Source organism: Python bivittatus, unplaced genomic scaffold (genome assembly GCF_059951505.1).
Source record: "Python bivittatus isolate LINGU-HERP-01145 unplaced genomic scaffold, Pbiv_v1 ctg000210_np1212, whole genome shotgun sequence".
NCBI lineage: Eukaryota > Metazoa > Chordata > Lepidosauria > Squamata > Pythonidae > Python > Python bivittatus.
The window spans coordinates 4895437-4917764 of NW_028277053.1; the positions used below are offsets into that span (position 1 = coordinate 4895437).

Here is a 22328-nt window from a genome sequence, read left to right on the forward strand (position 1 = left end):
CCAAAGTTACGACAACGCTCAGTGAGTGGTACTTATGATCAGTCCTTGAAGTTCCAGCCATTGCAGTGCCCATGCAGTCATGTGATTGAGATCCAAGCGCTCGACAACCACCCCGCGTTTCTGCCTCTTGCAGTGTCCCACAGTCACATGATCACAATTTGCAACCTTCCCTGCCAGCTTCCCACAAGCAAAGTCAACGGGGAAGCCAGCAGGAAGTCGGAAGTTGCAGTCACATGATGCCCTCTCTTAATGTCCTGTGATGATTTGCTTGCTTGCATCTGATCTTAGCATGGTGACCTTATTTTCCAACCTGATCTTCCATTTCGGTGGTGCATTGTTTGGCTTTATTTCTTGTTTGTTGATTTTGCAGGCAAGGTATTCAGTTACAACTGCAGCTGTGCTGTACATCAGTTGGTTTGTTTCTTGCAGTGAGCTGGTGCTTATATTTGATATTACAGTATTGGCATCGTTTAATACTTGCGCTAGCTGTTTCTTTGTAACAAGCTTCAATGCAGGCAACCTTATTCTGTTGTTTTTGTGCTGTTCTAGATGCTCAGTTATTCTTTTTTTCAATTCCTCTTGTTTCTTTGTTAGAGGGCTTTGTTCTGTCTGAGGAGAAGGCTCTACTGTCTGAGCTACTTCTGGCAAGGCTTTGATTTCTTTGCCCTGGGTGGACCTTTGCAGTTCTTCCAATTCTACTTCTGTGAATACTTTATTTCATGTTATAAATCGACGTTGATCTGCTAGCCTCTGTTCTGTTATTTCTGATTCTGGATGATGTTCTTTCCAGAAGTGGTGCATTCTTTTCAGATGTCCTCTTCTTGTTGGACTTGATTTGCAATAGCAGGTCATTATTTCTTTGTTTTCAGTTTTCATATATTTGTGACGGTAAACAACTTTTCTTCCAGTAGTTCTGCAGCTGCTGGCCCTGGTTGCTCAGCCAACAGTCCTGAGTCCTGTAGCCCACTTGTCACCAGGAACTAGAACACCTAGCATGGTCCTTGTTGACCCGGGCAAAGACTGATCTGGTATGGGTTTCTGTAAATTACGTCCCACCATATTGTTTACGGGAGAGACACTCTTTGTCTGGCTCATGAGTCCCGTCCAGCATGGTTGAACGTCTGGCAAAGCTCTCATCCTCCTCAGAGCATGCAGACCCCACAACCACGTCAAGGTAGTGCCTCACTGGGGGATGATGAGGATGATGATGATGATGATGATGATGATTGAAATTAATATGCCGCCCTATTCCCAGCAACTTTGGCAGTTCTCCTTTCCATACTAGAGACAGCTTAACTAAATGTAAAATGTGCTTTATATTTTTGCGTGAAAAAGGTTATTCTTAAGTTCAAAGTGATTTTTAGCTTTAGTTTTTAGCTTAGTATCTGAAAGGTGAGGCAGCTATACATTAGTAGACGTTACCTAAAAGGCGTTTTTTAAAATCTACTAAAGTAAAAAAATAGTATTTCTTGTTGCCATTTCCATAAAAGTATAGTTAATTCATTTAAATGTTGCTATGTTGCAGTAATATAGGACAGTTTCATGCTACAATTCAGTCAGATGAATGAAAGTGCAGTCCATGGTCTCAATTAGTGGACAATCCAAAGAAGTTTACATTTGCCAGGCATGTAAAAGTGTAAGTACTTCTACATATTCCAGCTCCTGCTTTGAACTGGAAGAGTGTCACATGGATCTGCTATTACAGCCCAAATCAGTGGTGACGTGCAAAATCGACTTGCACATTGTGCTATGTAATCCTCTCTGAATATTGCATGGGCGATGCCATCTGTGATATCCCTGCATGAACATTTTGGGAAGGAGGAAAGCTCTGTTTATCGATCAAAGGAGGAGCTTTGTGGCACTGTATTTTCCCTCAAACCACAGTAACTCTGGGCTTTATCTGGGAGAGCATATTTCTTCCCTTATTTTGTCTGATCTCTCAAAGGGACCTTTTAGGCCACCAGATCATCTGTGCATTTGAAATATGGGAGTCATTTTCAGCTGTAGGGATTGAATTAAGATAACCACATGTGAAGTTTTATACAAGAGATCAAAGTCAGAGAAAACACGCAGAGGGTAGTATCTGGTGTATTTGGCAGCTGTTTCTTCAGTTCTGGGCTTCTCTTTCCACCTCTCTGCCTTTCCAGAACAACTGTCAGCTACTACTGTCCTCTTTTATCACATGGCAATATAACATTTCCTCTCCAGTACCCCATTCATCTTATTTTCCAAAACAGCTGTTTTGGATTCAGTTTCCAGGTAGGTTTATAGGTTGGTATATGTTCAGTGAATCTTGTGTGTTGTAATGATTTTTGAATCTTTAAAGTGAAACTACCACCGAAAAAAGAAAGCAAAATTAGAGGCCGAAATAGAGGTTTCATTGATGAAACAATGGACTTTCAAGTAGAAACACTTGCTCCCTTTGGAAACGAATTTGACTTATTTCCAGTTAGAATATTGTTCAAAACTAGTAAAATAGACCACTTTTGGTGAATGTTTTTAGAATTGAGGGCCACATGTTGTCTTGTGTGGGGTGTTAGGGCCAAAATTGAAGTGGGAAAGGTCAATAAGGAAGGTGGGCATAACCAAACTTTAAAAAGATTTAAATCCAGTCCTTTTTAATTGATTCTTAACTTGATTTCCAAGTATTAACTTTCTACCATAATCCCATTTTAAACCATTTTAATTAACTTAATACAATTACTACAAATTTGGAGGGTGGATATTAATTGTAACTGGTACCTCTACCAAAACTCAGTGGCAGATGAGGTTCCAAAGAACAGAGTACAGGTAGTCCTCGACTTACAACCATTTGTTCAGTGTCCATTCGAAGTTACAACGGTGCTGAACAAATGATGGTTACGATGGGTCCTCAGAGTTCCAGCCATCCCAGCACCCCCAGGGTCACATAATTGCGATCTGGGCACTTGGCAACCAGCTCACACACGTGACAGGTTGCAGCACCTTGTGATCACGTGATCGCCGTTTGTGACCTTCCCTGCCGGCTTCCCCAGAAAGTCAATGGGGAAGTAGGCAAGGAAGGTTGCAAGTCACTGCAGTAAGTCTACCCCAGTGTGCACCCTCCCCCAGCCTCTCCGCACTTGTGCTGCGCTGGCCACTTGCATACCCCCACGCACCCACCCCTAGCCTCACCGTGCCTCCCTTGCACACCCTCCCCGACCCTTACCACACCTCCCTCACATGTTTGCACACCCTCCCTGAGCCTCACTGCACCTCCCTTGCACCCTCCCCCACCCAGCAGCAGCTACTTACCTGCCTGCTGGCCTGCTTGCAAGCCGCCTGGGACTTGCAACTTCCTGCTGGCTTTCCCACTGATTTGGTTGGGGGAAGCTGACAGGAATTCGCCTCGCCTAATGACCATGGGATTCAGTTAACAATGGCAACCAGGATTGCAGGGATTCCTATTGCTAAGCAGTGCAGTCACGATTTACGACTACATCACTTAGCAATGGAAATTCTGGTTCCAGTTGCCATTGTAAGTCAAGGACTACCTGTAAAGCCTGACTTGGGGGAGGGTGTCTCTTCAACTACACAGCTGCAAGATGAATGTAAGTCAAGCCTCCCAAGTGGTTGCTGTTCTGATATGCAGTGAACTGCTTTAGCTGAGGGCATCCAGGGATGTACAAATATACATTTTGTCCAGCTCGTCCCCTCTTCTGCCCCCCAAATTGTTCTGTACTTACTGACATTGACAGTTCTCAGATTCTCTGCTTCAAAAGTGTATTGATGTGTTTACAGATAAAGAATGGCTCCCCACTATGGGGAGCTTGCAAGTTCTTAATGTGACAGCACTCCCTCAGAAAAAAAGATACTGAGTCAGGGCTGCCATTGGAGTCTTTTTTTTTCTTTTTTTTTACTGTACATTACTTTTAATATAGTTTTTGTGTATTGTTCTAACATAATTTACATTCTACAAACCATTGCAAGCTTCTATTATATAAGAAACAATATAAAATATTGTTCTCTCTTTGCTCTGAAGCTGTAGGTGCAGAACAGATCCAAGCAAATGCATCTTCCCCAAGATGGATACCTAAAGCAATCAACTAGGGCTTGGAACTGTTGAGTTTGCTTGTTTCATGGGGAGCTCTGTGCCCGATCAGCTCTTCCATTCTGGCTTTTAATTTAATTTAACTTTTGTTTTAGGTATGGTATGAATATGCGTTGCTTGGCAGCTCGGGTGAACTATAAGACTTTGATTGTCATCTGCATTTTCTTCTCCTCGATCACCATCCTGCTGTGGAATCGGTGTACCGGTGGCAAAATCTCACCTTTCCCACATAACCTGAGGAGCAGCGTGAAGACGGATGGAACAGAGAAACAAGCGGCTGCATCAGAGAGCAGCCAATGTGTGAACCGACCAGCCAAGCAGCAGAGTGAGGAGGCATCACCCCAGGAGCAGCAGAAGGCTCCCCCCGTTGTTGGAAGCTTCCATGCAAACAAAGTCTTGGGGCTGAAATACGAAGAAATCGATTGTCTGATCAATGATGAGCACACTATTAAAGGCAGAAGGGAGGGGAGTGAGATCTTCCTGCCTTTCTCGTGGGTGGAAAAGTACTTTGAAGTTTATGGGAAAGTAGCCCAATATGATGGCTATGACCGGTTTGAGTTCTCCCATAGCTACTCCAAAGTGTACGCCCAGAGAGCACCATATCATCCAGATGGTGTTTTCATGTCATTCGAGGGATATAACGTGGAAGTCCGGGACAGAGTGAAGTGCATCAGTGGTGTTGAAGGTTTGTCCTTTTTGTTCAAAACAGGTAGAAATCAATGAGGGTGTGAATATTAATAGCTAAATTTTGATTCAATATTTATATTGAAACTTTAAAACTAGAGGTTGCTTTCAGTATTTGAAGCCAAAAGAAATAACCCCCAAAGAGTTTTGTCCTTTATTTCAAAACTTTGTGCCAAGATTGGATGCCAGCCATAGGCATCAAACTTTTTAATCAAATTTCACTTCTGAACATCTTCAACTCCCCGCCTATCTCCTCCCCCATCTCTGTCCTTTTGGCTGCCCTGTACTCCTACTTGCTAAGGGCGAGCAGTTGCCTTGACCAGGCGCACCTTGTCAGCAGTGGGAAGAAGAAGATGGTGAAGGTCAGTGAGGGGTGGCAAGGGTAGGCGGCGGCAGCAGCGGAGTGCAAGGCGGCCAAAAGGGCAGAGGCTGGGGGAGATAGAGGGGTGGGGGAGTTGAAGTGGAGGTGAGCATGGCAGAGCAGAAGTGTCAGGTCCTGGCCAGACAGTGGCCTAACGACTGCAACCGGGACTATGGGAACTCTCATCACTAAGCAGTACAGTGACATGATGTTTTGCCTACTATTGCTTAGTGACAGAAATTCCAGTCCCTATTAGGATTGTTAAGCGAGGACTGCCATATTATTCTTTCCCCTTCCTCTTTGATCCTTTCTAATCCCCAAATCATCAATTCAGACTTTTCTTCTTTCAACAAAAAGCCCATATAAGGCTTCCCGTCTTTTAAAAAAGTCTGTTGTTTTTTTCTCTGACCAAACCAGTCAGCTTTGCCATTTCCACGAGCTCTGTCAGTTTTATAATCCAATCTTCTACTTTGGGTACTTCATTATTCTTCCATCTTTGTGCATGCAATAATCTTGCCGCAGTTAACATATACAGTATTAGTTTCCCATATGTCTTGTTAATCATCCATAAAACCCAATAAAAATAATTCCCGTTTCATTGTAATATTATTCTGCAATATCTTTTGCATCATTGTATGAATTTGCACCCAAAATTTCATTTCTTTTTCACAGATCCACCATGCGTGATGAAAAGTTCCCTCTTCCTTTTCACACTTCCAACACTGGTTTGATATTTCTGTTTATGACAGTTTAACCAGTGTCATATACCATCAATACATCATTTTATAACCATTATCTTTTAAATTATGACACAATGTAAATTTAACACCGGTTCCCACATTTTCTTTCATATATCCATATTTATATTATAACCAAAATTTGCAGCCCATTTCACCATACAGTCTTTAACCTGTTCATCCTGTTTCAAATCTTAATAACAGTTTATATATTTTAGCTACTATATGATCATCATTTTACATAACTCTACTTCAGTTTTCCTCTTCTCAATTCTAATTGTCCTTTTGTCCATCTTAAACCTCTCTTTCATCTGTTTATAAGAAAACCATTGAAAAGAATGTCCTTCAGTCGCTAATTGTTCTCTTGTCTTCATCTTAATTTGTGTAGCCTTTTCTAGTGCTTGTCAGCATGGTTGTTTGGAGAAAATGTCTCACCATTAGCAAATCAGTCTTTTGCAGAGACTTCTCTTCATTAAAAAAAAATCTGCTTTTTAGTTTTTGCAATAATACTGTTTATTGTTCCCTTGTGCCTTTTACCCTTGTCAGCATTTTAAAGTGTTCATAAGATGTATTTTTCACTTATTTATTATTCATTTTATTCTATTTGTATGTCACTTCATCAGCCAACTCTAGGTGGCTTATGACAGATAAAGACAAGGACATAAATCCATTATAAATCAGAACAAGTATCTCTGAGCAACATCTCTGACTGTTCACCTGCAGGTTCCTCAGTTATTATCAGTAATCTCTCCCCCCTCTCGTCTGTCTGGAAAAGCATGGCTTTTCAAAAAAAAGAATAAGAACGGGGCCATTCCACCCTCAGGTCAAGCTATTCCAGAGCAAGATAGCTGTGACTGAGAAAACCAGCTTCTGAAATCCCACCCCTTGAGCATCCGGGTGTGGGGGGACAGATTGTACCTGGAACAGGTATACCTGAGATATACATGGCTTTATAGATAATTAGACAACCTGTGACCCATTGGGTCATCATTTCAGAGATATTTCCTTATTTAAACAGAGAAACAGTTACCACAGGCGGGCAAAAAAGCAGTGGGAGTGGGAACGACTTCTGACTTCCTGCTGGCTTCCCCATTAATTTCCCTTGTGGGAAGCTGGCAGGGAGCGTTGGAAATGACTTTGTCAAATTTCAGTCTCACAGGAGTAATGGGTCCTGGCCACAACTTTACCAAATTTCAATCCCCAATATGGTGCCGTCATCACCTCCGAAGCATTCACACTTCCTGCCAGCTTCCCCATTGATTTGTGGGAAGCTGGTAGGGAGCATTCTTCTTTCCACATACAATATAGGCTGGTGCCATTTCCCCTCCCCTCACAACCCTCAGTAGAGCCCCGGTGAAGCCGCTGCCCCCGCCCCCTCGGCTGACCCGCGGAACTGCCTGTCACTTTCCTGAGGGGAGGGGAACCAAGGGAACCATGGACTACGAGGAAAACTGCACCCCTGCTCTCCATTCCGGTGTGTCCCCAAGGGCCACCTCCAGAGAGGAAGAAGGCTCACCCATTGACTGCCAGTGGCCCCCCAGCCAGCCCTGCCTCACCAGCAGGCATCTGAGTTGCTCCCTCCTTCCCTCACCACCCACCGCCATTAAGCAATTTCAAATTTCAGCCTCAGTTCCAAAGCAACCGATTGCCACTCGTCCATCAGGCCTTGCTGCCAGCCAATTGGGTGCAGGGGCCAGAGGGAGGCAGGAAAGATTTCAGGGACATGTTTATGATGATCACGTGACCTTGTCTGACCATGGCAGTGCAGCAGTACAGCCATGCTGAAGCGGCCACAACTTTGCTAAATTTCAGTCCCGTGGGAGTAATAGGTCCTGGACCTTGGATGCCATCTGTAAGTTAGCACATTTGAGGTACTTGGGTTGAATAATTGTTGCCCTATGATGCACTGTTTCGCTCAGTTGAAGGTTAGAAACTGACAGACATGAGAGTTTTAGTAGTATATAGATGACTAGCACTTTAAATTAGACCCCGAAGCCTATTGATGGTCAACACACCTTCCATAAGTTCACTGTTGTCCTGCTGCAGAAGCTTCCACTGGTCAACACTTAGCGACTGCATTCTGCACTGGCTGTAGCTTCTGAATTGTCTTCAGAGTAGAGCCAGTAGAGCAGACTACAGTAAACCAAGGAAAAGTTGTTAAAGGCATGAATTACTGTTCCTGAACCTCTCGGTTCAGGTTACAGCAGTGCACCTGAAGCTGAGCAAAATCCAGGGTTTTCCACCTGCTGCTTCACCAGGAGCCAAAAATCCAGGAAGAATCTTTCAGAGGTAGCATAACCTCATATTGAGTCAAAGATGGAACCAGAAGGCTTTTGTGTAACTGCAGCTTTGTCTTGCTGGTATTCAGTGTTAGCCTATTCCACCCCATCCAGACCTTTGCAGGCCACCGCTGAATGTAGTCTATAATATAATATAGGTAAGGTAATGTAAAGTAAGAATATATAATATAATATAATATAATATAATATAATATAATATAATATAATATAATATAAACAACATAACAGTACTATATGGGACTTCCTTTGGAGATTACTCAGAAGCTACAGCTGGTAGAAAAAAATAGAATAACACTTGTTTTAAAGTCCCTACATTTGGTTACCAGTCAACTTCATGGTCCAGCCAAATGTGCTGGGCATTATATTTAAAGTCCAGCAGCACCAAGTTATATTAGGCAATGAATAGAATCTGCCTGCTTGGTTAGATTATTGTGAGAGGGCCTGCTGAGAATCCCCCACTTTCTGAGGTACATGGGGTGGGAACAAGCAGGCCTTCTTGGTAGTAACCTCCATGTTATGGAACTCCCCCCCCCTTCATTTGTTTTATTTATGTGGCTACCCATCTCAAACAAGTGAGTCTGGGTGGCTAATAATTAAAACCAACAAAACCCCAAAATAAATACATAATCGGCAGCCAAGATAAAAACAACAAACATCAACATAATCACTTCACAAGTTCAAATTGATGCTCCCACTTTCAGCCACATCTTCAGGGCCCTGTAAAAGACCAACAGGTCAGGGCCAATCTGATCTTGGGGTGGGTGGGTGTTGTTCCACAGGGCAGGGGCCTTTGCAGAAATGGCTCTCTTCTTGGCCCCCACCAGATGGCACTCTGGTGGCCAGGACACGTAACGTGCCTCTCCTCCTGGGTCCGATAGGGCAGACACACACAACGGGGAGAGGCAGTCCCGCAAATAACCTATCCCCATGCAATAAAGGGCTTTATAGGTGATCACCAGCACCTTGGATTGAACCCAGAAGCATCTGGCAGCCAATGCGCCTTGTGGAGCAGGGGTCTAAGACTCGTGGCTTGAGAAACACAACAGCTGCTGCATGTTGTATCAGCTGCAGCTTCGGAGTTCTCTTCAATGGCAGCCCCACGAAGAGCGCATTGCAGTCTTGTACGCAGGAGGTGACTAAACCATGAACTTGGTCCAGGAAATGATGCAGTTGGCACACAACCCAAAGCTGTGCAAAAGCCCTCCTGGCCGTAACTGTCACCTGTTCCTTGAAAAGGAGCTACATGTTCAGGAGGACCCCCAAATTGTGCATCAGTTCTGTTTGGGATAGTGCAACCCTATCCAGAACAAGAGATGGAAAATCCCTGGGATCGGGGATCTAAAACCCAAAGCCATTCAATCTTGCTAGGGTTCAGTTGAAGCCTGTTCTGCCCCATCCAAACCCTCCACAGACTCCAGACACCAAGACAGAACTCCCACAGCATCATGTAATTGGCCTTGGGTGGAGCCATAAAGCTCACCCCATGCCATTGGCTTTCTTGCCCAGTGGCTTCATGTAAATGGGGAGTGGAGAGAATGCAGAGGCCTTGGGCAAGACCTCTCCCTCTCCCACCATTAACCCTGAATGGAACTGGCCCCAAGGAAGGAAGAGAACCAATGCCATCCACTCCCAACCCTGAAGCCAGTCCAGAAGTCCATGATCAATAGTATCAAAAACTGCTGAGAGACCAAGAAAAGCAAGGATGAATGCGCCACCCCCATTTCACTCCTGCCAGGGATCATCTACAGGTGTAATCAATACCATTTTGATCCCATGTCCAGGTCTGAAACCCAACTGGAAGGGGTCCAAATAATCTGCTTCATCCAGAGTTCTTTGGAGTTGCTATGCAACTACTTTCTCAACAATCTTTCATAAAAGGGAAGGTTGGAGATAGAATTAAAACTGCCTAGCACAGTAGGTTCAGCAATGGCTTCTTTTGGGCATGACAGGGCAAACCCCTTTCTCAAGGAAGAATTGACTACTGCCAGAACTACAAGTCACCTCCTGGGAAGTCTTAGCAAGCCAAGAGGGACATGGGTCTAATAGGCAGGTGGCTGAGCTAGCAGTCCCAAGACCCCTGTCCATTTTATTAGGAGTAACAGGTTCAAGCTCTTCCCAGATAACTCAGCCAGAATGAGCCTCAGTCATCTCCATGGGAGCTGCCTCAAGGCCAGAGTCCCACTTGGAATGAACCCAAGCAACTTTATCGAACAGATGCTGAGCATATTCCTCACAGTGGCCCTGCAAGTGAACCTCGGAATCGATTCTCCCCAAGAGGGCCTGAGTTCCCTTGAACAGGGCTACTGGGTGGCTATCTGCAGACACAACAAGGGTGCAGAAATATTGATGTTTCACCACCTTACCATCACAAGCTAGTCCCTAATAGTAGCTCTATTGCTAGTTTTAACCTGCTTCCAAAAAGCCAGGAGGGTAGAGGCTGTGTTAATTATATTGGTTTTGTTCTGTGGTGAACAAAGTCGTCTGAAAAATAAATATGGCCTTCAAGAATATAATAAAATTACAATAAGACATCCGTGATATAAAATTAAACATAAAATCAAGCAGTACAATTTTAATAATAAACCAGTAGTTTTTATACTCCATTGGCTCTCTGGAACAATCCAATTTTTAAAAGGGTACAGAAACCCAATAATGGAGGGGGGGGCAATTTCTTTCTCAGTGGGAGGTGGTTCCCCAGACTGAGAAGTCGTAATTGGGTTAAGTCATCCTATTTCTCTTGGATAGTATCTTTTGGTATCTGCACAGTTGAATAGGTTGCACATCTGTCAAGAAAATGGAAGAAATTCCACCTTGGTGTGATTATTTGAGACCTTTAAAATCCACAGTTGAGCAATACCTTTACGTGACCAACTGGAGTAATGCTCATGAGGTTTAACATTCTCCAGAAATTTCATCAGATGAGGATTATAAAAAGTTATGAGTGGGGGAAAAGCAGAAAAGAGGAAGGGCCAAAAGATGTTTTGGGCTCTGAAGTCTACCACTTAAAGTCTCTGTCTCAGGATGAAGACGATAGACTGGATGCATTAGCCATTGGTAGGGTGTTTCAGCTACAAAATCTTTCATTCTGTGACAGTAATACCATATGAGATACCATATGCCTGTTTTGAAATCATAGAAACAGATAAAGCATCCCCAAATGGCCACATTGGCATATTCCGGGCAAAAAATGACAGGTTTCAAGGAACACTGGGACTTTCCTGGAAGGAGGTTTCCACACAGCCACCCTGGAGTTTGGCACAGAGATGTATGAAATGTTCTCTTGTCTTTCAGGTGTGCCACTTTCCACACAATGGGGACCTCAAGGCTACTTTTATCCCATCCAGATTGCCCAATATGGGCTCAGCCATTACAGCAAAAATCTGACTGAGAAACCTCCACACATCGAAGGGTACGAAACAGCGGAAGACAGGGAGCAGAGCAGCCAGCCAGGCAAATGGATGGTTCCCAAAGGCTGTTTTGTCACAACACTGCTGGACAAATCCAGATTGACAAACGTCAAGCACTTTGTTGTCCCTGGTGAGTCAGTGTAAGGCAAGTGGACAGCAAGTTGCCTTTCCTTTGTGTAAAATTTGGGGATTCCTGGTTTACAGTTCTCATTCTGGGGGCCACCAAGACAAAAGGGATGTACCCAGTTTCAGGCAATGTAACTGGATGTCTCTGCCCATCCCCACCCCAGCATTCCCAAATTATTGAACTCCCATGAGATGTTGGTGTTGGTCTACAAAAAGCCACCTGAGACTGCCAAAATCTTCCAAGATTTCTGTGAATTTGAATGCCCCTGATTTAGCATTGCACATACCTGGGCTCCAAGCTAATCTCATGTTGAGGAAGTCATGTGCAGTTTGATTTCACTGTGGCTTGGACAGACAGCAATTCCCCGTAACACCCCTGGAAGGCCAAGTGCTATAGAAAGAATGCATCGCTTGTCCAGAGATGTCCCCTTATGATAATATTGGGGTTGGAGTAGAGGGAGGGAGCAGTGCCGGACCAGAAAGAGCTACGGGGAGCAATGCCAAATGGAAATGAGGCAGGCAGAAAAAAGACAGCTTTTCAGGGCTGAGGGTGGAACCTAAAAGATGTGGGTAACGAGTATTGATGAGGCTGGGAAAGGGGACAGAATAACGTGAAGGCAGTGGAAGGGAGAGCTAAATTCATAGTCAAAGGCCAGAGACACTCATTTGAGCTGTGAGTTGGAAGACCCTAATGGCTCCGCTAGGGCCCTTGCCCTAGGGTTATTGCTGCCAGATTTATCAAACAGCCCAGCATCAGAAAATACTTCTTTTTTCAGGACTCAGATGTGTCCCATGAGCATTGGGAGGAATGGGTATGTTTCTGTATACATCAGCTTCCCTAATATCCAATTTTGTTTAATGATGAAAGGGAAAAAACTCCTACAGCAAAATTAATGATTGCAATCATTCCCCCTCCCATCCTTTGTATGAAAACAGCCCCATTAATAGGGACATGTTTTCCCAAGGTAATCAATAGCCATTAGAATTAATGAATCAATTACTTTAAAAGACAAAGACATTTTAGCCTCAAGCTGTACTCCCCGGGACAAAGCTGAGGTCTTTGTAGTAGAGAGGATACCCATGGGGGTGGGAGAACTTTTTTCTGAGGGACTGTCTTGTCCATTCTTCAAGAGCTGAGCAATAGTAGCCTGAACCCTGATCCCTGCCAGGTTGCCACGGGCAATGAGGCTTAAGCAATCCAAACTGCCCTTGGGGGAGCTTGAGATCGTGGTGGTCTGCTCTTACAGTTGCTTCAAAAGTGAGTTCTGACTTGTTTGCACTACTCTGCTGACTTTCCATTCAACACCCGTGGAGGCCTAGTGGCCCCAGACTCCCCCCAGTGATCAGGATCAGGAGCTCTGCAGCGCAAAGGGGCTCCTGCTGCAAAAGTTTTCCATCAGCTTAGCACTGCTTTCCTCAACTTGTTGGGAGATGTGGTCCAGCAATTGTTTCACTAGATGGGGTGTGGTCCAGCACATTGTTTGGTGAGAATGCCTAGCAAATAATCGTATAATAGAACCTGCAACAAAATACTGCCGTATGGAGTGCTGTCTTTCTCTACAGTGCTTTATTCCATTCTGCCCCCTTCAGTTTTCTGGTTCCCTAACAGCAGTCAGTGTTTCTTTGACATCTGTTTGGTATTTTTCTTCATATTGCTGCAAATCTGAACTTTTTCCTAACTCTGTATCTTTCTTCTGCATGGATAGTGGCCTTTTGGCTCTGTAGAGAGGCACTTGGAGATCTGCCATTGGTTTTGTCCTAGCAGTGCTGGTGCTGCTTATTATTGCTTACCCCAGATAAGCTTAATGAAATACAAGCCTTTGGCCTGATGTTCTTGATGTTTCTAATGTGTAATAATTAAGGTATTCAAGCTGACATGTTCATTTCACCCTGTTGATTGAAGGTCCCTGGGAGTTTGCTAGAACATGCATCTTGGCTGACCAGCTAATTAAGGGAACTATTTTTATTGGGTCAATTCTTCAGCATGCAGCAAAAACCCCTCACACTTTGTGACCTGACCATCTCTGTATTTCTTCATTCATTTCCCTTCAGAAAACTCCGAGGGAGCATCTCTCCAGCTGGGGAACACAAAGGACTTTGTTATTTCTTTTGACCTTAGATTTGTAACAAATGGGAGTGTTTCAGTGGTTCTTGAGACAACAGAGAAGAACCAGCTGTTTACAGTGCACTATGTCTCAAATACTCAATTGATCACTTTCAAGGACAAAGATATTTCCTATGGAATCGGGCCCAGGACCAGTTGGAGCACAGTCACACGAGATCTTGTAACTGATTTAAGAAAGGGTGTTGGACTCTCTAACACAAAAGCAGTCAAACAGACCAAAATCATGCCCAAAAGAGTGGTGAGGTTGATAGTGAAGGGAAAGGGCTTCATAGACAACATCACTATTTCAACTACTGCCCACATGGCAGCCTTTTTTGCTGCCAGTGATTGGCTGGTAAGGAACCAGGATGAAAAGGGTGGTTGGCCAATCATGGTAACCCGGAAACTAGGGGAAGGCTTTAAATCTTTGGATCCAGGCTGGTACTCTGCCATGGCACAAGGGCAGGCGATTTCCACCTTGGTCAGGGCTTATCTGTTGACGAAAGACTATACCTTCCTCAATTCAGCTCTCCGAGCAACAGCCCCTTACAAACTCCTCTCAGAGCAACACGGCGTGAGAGCTGTCTTCATGAACAAATACGACTGGTACGAGGAGTATCCGACATCCCCCAGCTCCTTTGTTTTAAATGGATTCATGTATTCTCTGATTGGGCTGTATGATTTAAAGGAAACTGCAGGTGAGAAGCTGGGGAAAGAAGCAAAGCTACTCTATGACCGGGGCATGGACTCCTTAAAGGCAATGCTCCCACTCTATGACACAGGGTCAGGAACCATCTATGATCTTCGCCACTTCATGCTTGGCACAGCTCCCAATTTAGCCCGGTGGGATTATCACACCACCCACATCAATCAGCTCCAACTCCTGAGCACCATAGATGAGACCCCTGTATTTAAAGAGTTTGTCAAGCGATGGAAGAGCTATCTGAAAGGCAGCAGGGCAAAGCACAATTAAGCTGAGCTGATAACCAAAATCACATTTCCTCTGTCTGCTGTCCTTGGGAATTGCCATCTTTAAGTACTGCAGTGGAACTTTTGGAAAGTTGGTTTCTAAACTCATTCTGTGTGTGTGTGTGTGTGTGTATGTGTGTGTGCGCACGCGTGCGTACTTTTTAAAAAAATTACCGTTTTCAAAGAAGTGGTCCTTAAAACCCCTCTTTTTAATCGATTGCATTCCAGTGAATCAATACTTTAGAATTGGGAGGTGGCAGTAAAACAGGCATCCAGTGACAGGACTGAATCAAAGCTTAGTGAATTTGTTTACTTATCCACAGTGATCCATGATGATACTAACACAGAATATAATGTGTACTTCTGATTTCCCCCCCCCTCTTTTTAGAGAAAATCATTACAGGCTCCCTATTTTTGTTGCCTAGAATTTTGCAGAAAAATAAGAATCCATTTTTTTCTTTCCTTAAAAAAGAAAAAAAGGAATTCTAATATGTTTGAGGTTTTGTTTTTGTTTTAACTATGTAGCTTTACAGCAGAATTTTGTTTCCTCCAGAGTGGGTGGAATTTGTGCAGATTATTTTTTTTCCTTGTTGAAAAATGTCAGAGTGTTTTGTTTCTAGATTGAGGAATAAATCCAACAGTGATTTTGTTCATGTCTTTTAAAAATCTCTTGGGGATGAGACTTCTCCAGGAACTTTGGTGAAGCTCCTTGGAAGCAGAGAGGGCTGCAGAAGATGGCGGCCGTGTGTCTGTCCACCACTTCTCACTGGCCCCTTGTGAGGTTGGCACCAGAGGTTCCTGGTGGGATCGCTTCCACCTGCAAGCTTGAATGTTTTGTTCTGCGAGCACAACTACAAGCAGGACCAGTTGACTGCACAAAAATTGTGGCCATTTTGTCTGTGTCTCCCTTGTCTTGATCAACATTCTTCCACTGAATTTTGATCCTGTTATTTTTTTTTCATGTAAAACTTTTTTTTTTTAAATGTATGTGCAGTTTATTTTCTTGGGAAATTTGAACTGTTTCCTTTCAGTCTTGTATTGGTTGAAATACAATGTATATTATTTGGAGAAAAAATATCTTCTGATTTATAATGTTAGAATGACCACAGTTAGAATACCGCAAATGGGTTTGTTTGTTTTCTTTTTGCAGCCACTCTTGATCATGAAAGTGTGTTGAATGTTCTTTTTTTACTTTCTTAATTACATAATATGAATCAGGCATTCATAACTACTTGTTCTACGTTTTTCTTCTGCCTAGCTGATTTTCTAAATAGTGCTGGCTTCTTCTTAAACCTTATTGCTTGGCAACTATTTAAATCTCTGGTCCTTCTTAATTCTGACTAAGGACACAGTCCATGGAAGATTTCCACTGATATCTGGAATTCATTAGTGTATTGCCAGAGCAGTTCTGTGAAAATGACATGCCTCTCTATAGACACCCCGTATCACAGAACAACCTCTGTTCCTGCTAAACAGATTGATGGGACTTCCATTTGCGTGACTACTTAGAAGCTGAGGAAGAAAGCGAGTTAGGCAAGAGCCCACTCCTGCCTAGACATGCCATTCCCAGAGGTGAAGTCCTTTTCAGTCTGTATCTTTCAGTTGCTTATGTTATGAGCAGCTTTTCTGCATTTGGCTGTTTCTGTATATAGGTACGTGAATCTATAAATGATTTATACTTATAAGTCATGGGAAGGTGCCTGCCTGAGAATCAGCTTGAGATGTCTGGTAGATGTTGCAATGCCACTGGAAGATATTTTAGCAGATTGGTAGATCTTGACCAAAAACCAGTTTATGGGCAGTTCACAGTCCTTTCTAAAAGCTGTGTGAGCCTCAGTTTTCATGCAGCAAAACCAGATACATCTCAAAAACAATTTCTTTTCCTTCTCGTATTGCAAAATATATAGAAACACTAAAAGGTACATTTTAGTACTTTTTTAAAGGATACGAACACATTCTACATTTTCTTTTCATGTATGTTATAGCATCAACCTCTGTCGAAGAGCTACATTTGTGATCCTTTGAGCAGCTTCCAAAACACTTCCCAGTTTCCATCTTGCCTCATTTCAAACTTTTCCATGCAGAGGTAAAACAATATTTCCCATTTTTAGAAGTAACCCCCACCCCCCCAAACTTTAAAGCCTCTTGATTTTTAAAAATCAATTAAAATATTTAGAGGCATTCCCAGTATAGTTTCCAGACACAGTTTCTGCTCCAGTCCCCTGAATTCAGTCCAAAGAGAGCTGAATCTTTCTGAAGGTGCAGACCTCGGTAGCTCTGCATGTCATTCTTGGAGCAGAGAATTTGGGAGGAAGAATATATAGACTGCAAAGTGGAAGTTGTGGGTGTCGTATGCATGCAGAACTTCAGAGAGAGAGAGAAATTTCAGACTTACATAATACGTGTTAATAGTTACGGAGCTTAATCTCTTCTTACTGAAGATGCGCACAAAATGGTGAAAACATTTTCTCTTGGACAAGGATCAAATAATTATGTTCCAGTGGTTTTGCTGAAATGTTTTGGATGAAACAGAACCCAGATGGGACAAAGCTGTCCTCTCCCATCCATAGCATAGCATACCCCACCATCTGTTTAGTAGCCAGCCAGCCCTCCCAGCCCCTTCCCTCCCTGCCTCCGCTCACTGCTGTCGCCCTTGGCTTTCTCACCACTCCCACCCCTGACTAGTTCTGTCCAGAACAAGGCAACCACATTCCCTGCACAGAACATTAGTTGCTGCTAATAGGCTGGTTTAAATAGCTAAAGAGCTGGAGGCAACGAGAACACAGATGAAATTTGGAAATGCTCGCCCTTGCCAGTGATACCAAAAAAGACATTTTAGGAAGCTTTCCCAGCAACTGATTATGTATATATCCAAGCAATATATTAAGTCCTCTTATTTTTGCAGTTGGTGGCCACTTGGATTTGAAACAGCGAGTGCAGATTTCTTTAGTCTACTGCTTTTTTGATTTGTTAGTGCCTTAACCCTTGTGGCCATACCTTTCTTACGCTGTAAGAACTTAGTTTAACGTTGGCACTGCTCATTCTGTGATTCCCTCATGTTGGCATCCCTAGGGCTTCTGGGCTTCTAGGTCTTTGTGTAGGCCAATTGGGATAATACTCTTAACCATGGCTTATTCTTTGAATGAGGATCCAGCTGTGCACACTGGCTCCTTCATGTTCCTTTGCTTATCAGAGAGAAACCTCAAATTCCCCAGGAATTTTCCAGCAGGTAGAAATTGCTGGAAGAAGACAAGAGATCCCTCTAAAGAGACCAGAGGCAGCTATTGGCAAACTGCACTGGTTGTGAGCAGGAATCACCATGTATGATGGGACAGATTCACTATAAATGAGGGTGTCAACTGAATGTGGTATCTCCGCTTTTGGCACTCAGTTGATTTGTTCCACTTGTCAGTCTTGGACAATTGACAGCTAGTTTGGTAATGTTTGTATTCTGCAGTCAGCCATGCACCTCTTTCTGCTTTGGATTCGATCTTGTCATCAGTGGCTCTTGGGGATTATGGGTGGTGGCAGTCCTCCTTACGTAAGAAATGTCACAGCAGCATTAGGCCTAATTATATAACAATGGGTGCGCGATGAAGAATTTCAGGAGACAGAATCAACGTGAGAATAGCTGTCCTTCATATATCTTAAAGAGAGTCAAGAGTAGGAGGAATTATTTGAGAACCATGAATATAGTAATTCCAAGCGGAAGGGTTATGCCTTTGTTGTTCCAGGTCATGCAACTCCTTTTATTTGCGTTACTGTGCAGGCAAGCATGCACTGTGCGTAAGGAGACACAGCCAGTGACACAAGCACAACCATCAGCACATGGCCGTTTTCTGTGCCATTCTTAGGTGATTCACGGAAAGCAGGTGTTTCCATCCTCCTGGTACTTGTATGTTCCTTTTGTTTTTACTTTTTTTACATACAGGATTTATACCATGTGTTAAATATGCAATAAATTGTTTACAGGATGCCCTTTGGAGGGCAATGAGTCCTTTGTAAAATTGTACAGACTTTCTGGTTTAAGCACAATGTGCACAGGCTAGTTTTCTATATGGCAGGACATGATTTTTTGCAGTGGGAATTACAGATATATGGAATCAACTTTGTCCTTCGTGTAAAGCTGCTTTATAAAATTGTAAAATAAAAGTTTTTAATGTTGCATTGTCATTTGGTGTGTGTGCTAATTGTCCCTGCAAGTTCTTTTCACAATGAAAGAGTGTTATAACGAGATAAAGGAAAGTTTGGATCTGGATGCACCAACCTCGTTCAAGATTTGTTCTGACACGGCTGGATTTTGTTGGTACGGCTAAGCAGGAAGGTTGCACAGCAGAGACTGTACTGGCCATGTGTTTTGGCAAATGTATGCCCCACGTTTAACCCATCCAAGCTGTGATGTGCCCAAGACATACCCAGAGCTTACAGCCAGGTCCCTCTACTCTTGTTCCTTTCCACTCCTCCATCATACCCTATATTTCTGTCTGAGGGTTGCAGGGTGATGCCCATGGAAACCTGCGGCAATATCATGCAATGCCTAAACATCGAGTCTGAATCCTTAATTGGGGTTTATGCACATGATGCCAGCCTTACTGTCCGCCAGCCTTAACTACCTCTCAGAGATTTGGCTACAGTAGGAGCACAGAGTCACAATATTACTGTGATCTCCTTGGGGGGAAGGTGGGATAAACACGTAACCGCCACCCTGCTGGATCTGTCTAGAGGGCCATCTAGTCCAATCGGGCATTCTGGAAGCACAAGATCGGGCAAGAGAGTGATCAGCCTCTTCTCTGCCCCCTCAGAGAGCTCTCCAAGAATGCCACTTGTAGCAACCGGCCCTCAGAACTAGTAGTCTAATCTAGCATGTGTGTGTGTGTGTAAATAAATAAATAAATAGGATTAAGTAAAGCTCTGGTGCTATGACCGATGGCAGTAAATTCCAGACTTCCACTTTTCATACAGTACTTATATTTCATTTCTGAATGCCCTTGCATTCAACTTCAAGGTATTGTCCTAACTTCTAATGTGAGAGAAGGAGAAAAACCTCTGTTCACACTTATCATATCATGCTTGATGTTACATATTTCTACCATTTCTTCCCATGTGCTTTACTCCAAGCTGAAATGCTGAAAGTTCTTCTTTCCCAACACACAGTTCAGACTGGCTGTAAAATTAATTGACAAGTGAATGTGGCACTGCAGATTGGTTGCCATTTGAGTGTCAGAAACCACTTTTCATCATCTACAGGAGAAAAAAATCTTCAGCCTTGTGGGATGACAGTATGGATTTTCATTGCTTGGCAGTTTGCTAATAAGGTCTGCATGGAAAACGGAAGAGAATTTAAATAGGTTGTCAGTGATGAACTTGAACATTTGCTGCTCAATTTATAGCAAAAGGAGAATACATTTGCTATTTGTTGAGAACGATTGAGAGCTTGCATGAGCAGCTTGCAAATGTCGCTAACGTCTTAACTCCAGCTAACAAATTGGAGAGTTTTTTAAAGAGAAATTTCTTGGCTGTCTTGGTTTGGACAAATCCTGCTTCACGTGACTTGGAGTGATGGGAGTGGGGTGGGGGGAGGCATACATGAGATGCTTTTGTGAATGTGCCAAACAGATGCTTTGCAAGGATGCAGGATTTCTATTAGGATGGGAAATGGGAAGTATAGTTGTTGAGTATAGGCAAAATAATTAGGTCCAACTTGCACACCTGGCCGGTATCTGAGAAGCAATAAAGAAGGCAGGAAAGTATTAGCTTAGCTCTGTAATTGGCAGACCATAGCCAACCGTGCAGCTGGTGAGCAGTAAATGCTCAGGATTCAGTCCACGTTTTCTGATCCAGCTGATCAGAGAATGGCAGTCAAAACAGGTGAGATCTGGCCATGACGTGATTTAAGATGCCTTTTGAATCATTTCAGCCCCGCTTTCCTTAGTTGTACATGCTCACTTGTGCCTTTGTTCAAAGGTATCTGTCCTATGGCCTAAGACAAATGCCGTGGGAGAAGAGTTGATTTTAAAAACCAACTTTTACCTGACCCAGATATAATAGAACTTGAACATATGGAATATAATAAAACAGAAAAGATACTAGAACAGAAACACAAAAGAGAAATCAAGAAAAGGACTTGGACCAGGAGCAGTTGCGACAAGAAATCCTGTATGATGCCTCTTTACTGGATCTACAAAGTAGCTTGGTGAAGGATCCAAAGAATTTTTTGGAATGCAAAGATGGATGAAAGATCAAATCCTGTGACACCAGTGGAACGAATTAAAGGCCAAGATTGTGAAGCACAAAAGGAAGGAGTAAAAGGTTGGACTATCTGATCAGAGTGTTATTTGTTTGACATTTCTGGTAGCTTCTAATGGACTTTCTGCTGAAAAGTCTGAAAAGATGAAGATTTCTGGGTTGCGTATAGATAAGAGGTTATGGGAAGAAGAGTTTTTTGTTTGTAATTTTAAAAGAGAGTAAAGAGTTATGTCTGGGTTTTTTTTTCCTTTTTCTTTTCTCTAAGTAAGAACTCTAACTGTAGTTTGGAAGCAAGCACTATTTTGGGCATTATGAAATCAATAAAAGCCTAATGGCTTTTAAATGTTTGTGGAGTTTTTGAAATCAGCACCTTAAATGCAGATTAAAAGAACCTTTTTAAAAGTTATAGGCTGCTTCTTTGCCTTTCCTAAAAGGTTTGTTTTTGTGTTTCTAAAATCACTCCCTTAGATGCAGGAAAAAAGAATTATTTTAAACCATAATCGGCTACCTTTTCTAAAAGTTACACACACAGTTTGGTAAATTTTAACTGGGAAACGTGCCCACACACAGCCGCCTGTGTTTGCAAAGTTTAACTGATAACACAAATACACAATTTGAAGCAAACCTATTTTTGTGTCCTTTTTGAGAATGAACACTTCTTGCATAAGTAATTCCATGTCTATTTTTTTGAGATGCACCCCGTTAGAGGCAAAACAGTATTTGTAACTTTCTGGTAGCTTCTAATGGACTTCATACATCCTTTAACAGAATGAAATATCACTCACAGTGTCTGAATGCCTATGAAGGCATTTTCCCCCCCCCAGAAAACAGACGCTAGAGATGTAAGTAGATTTTATTACTACTTTTTGAGATGCAACCCAGTTAGAGGCAAAATAATATGTGTAACTTTCTCTTTTTCTTTAAAAAGAATGATGTGACTCACAATGTCTAAAAGCCTATGAAGTCAACCCTTTTTCACAGAAATAAACTTCATTAGAATTTAGATTCCTTTAAGCATTTCTACAGCAACTCTTTCTCTACCATGTCTCTGTTATTTTCCTTCAGAGTGGGATGAATCTTTGCTGTGTTGCCAACAGATGTGCAATGGGATCAGTCTGTTATGGGGGACCCCCAGCTTTCTACATCCTATGTACCTCTTTTATCCAGGTGCAAACAGCTCTCAGAAAATAGGTGATGGTGTTGCATTATTATGAATATTGCTGACATTATGTTGTTTCTGCTGTTTTATTCAGTCACCCTGCAAAAAAGCAAAAATGCAGGATCGGGATTTCCTGCCGGTTCCATAAGTGTAAGCAGCTCAGAGG

General features: G+C 42.9%; 1 protein-coding gene across 1 annotated transcript in view; it reads left to right on the forward strand.

The window, feature by feature from the left end:
• GLCE (glucuronic acid epimerase) overlaps positions 1 to 18948 on the forward strand; it is a 41008-nt gene extending 22060 nt beyond the window's left edge. The window contains exons 2-4 of the mRNA XM_088139250.1: positions 4165 to 4754; positions 11443 to 11688; positions 13737 to 18948. Of these exons, the coding sequence (XP_087995376.1) occupies positions 4172 to 4754; positions 11443 to 11688; positions 13737 to 14761 (1854 nt within the window). The 5' untranslated portion in view covers positions 4165 to 4171 and the 3' untranslated portion in view covers positions 14762 to 18948. The remainder of the gene's footprint in view (positions 1 to 4164; positions 4755 to 11442; positions 11689 to 13736) is intronic.
• The last annotated feature ends 3380 nt before the right edge of the window (positions 18949 to 22328 follow it).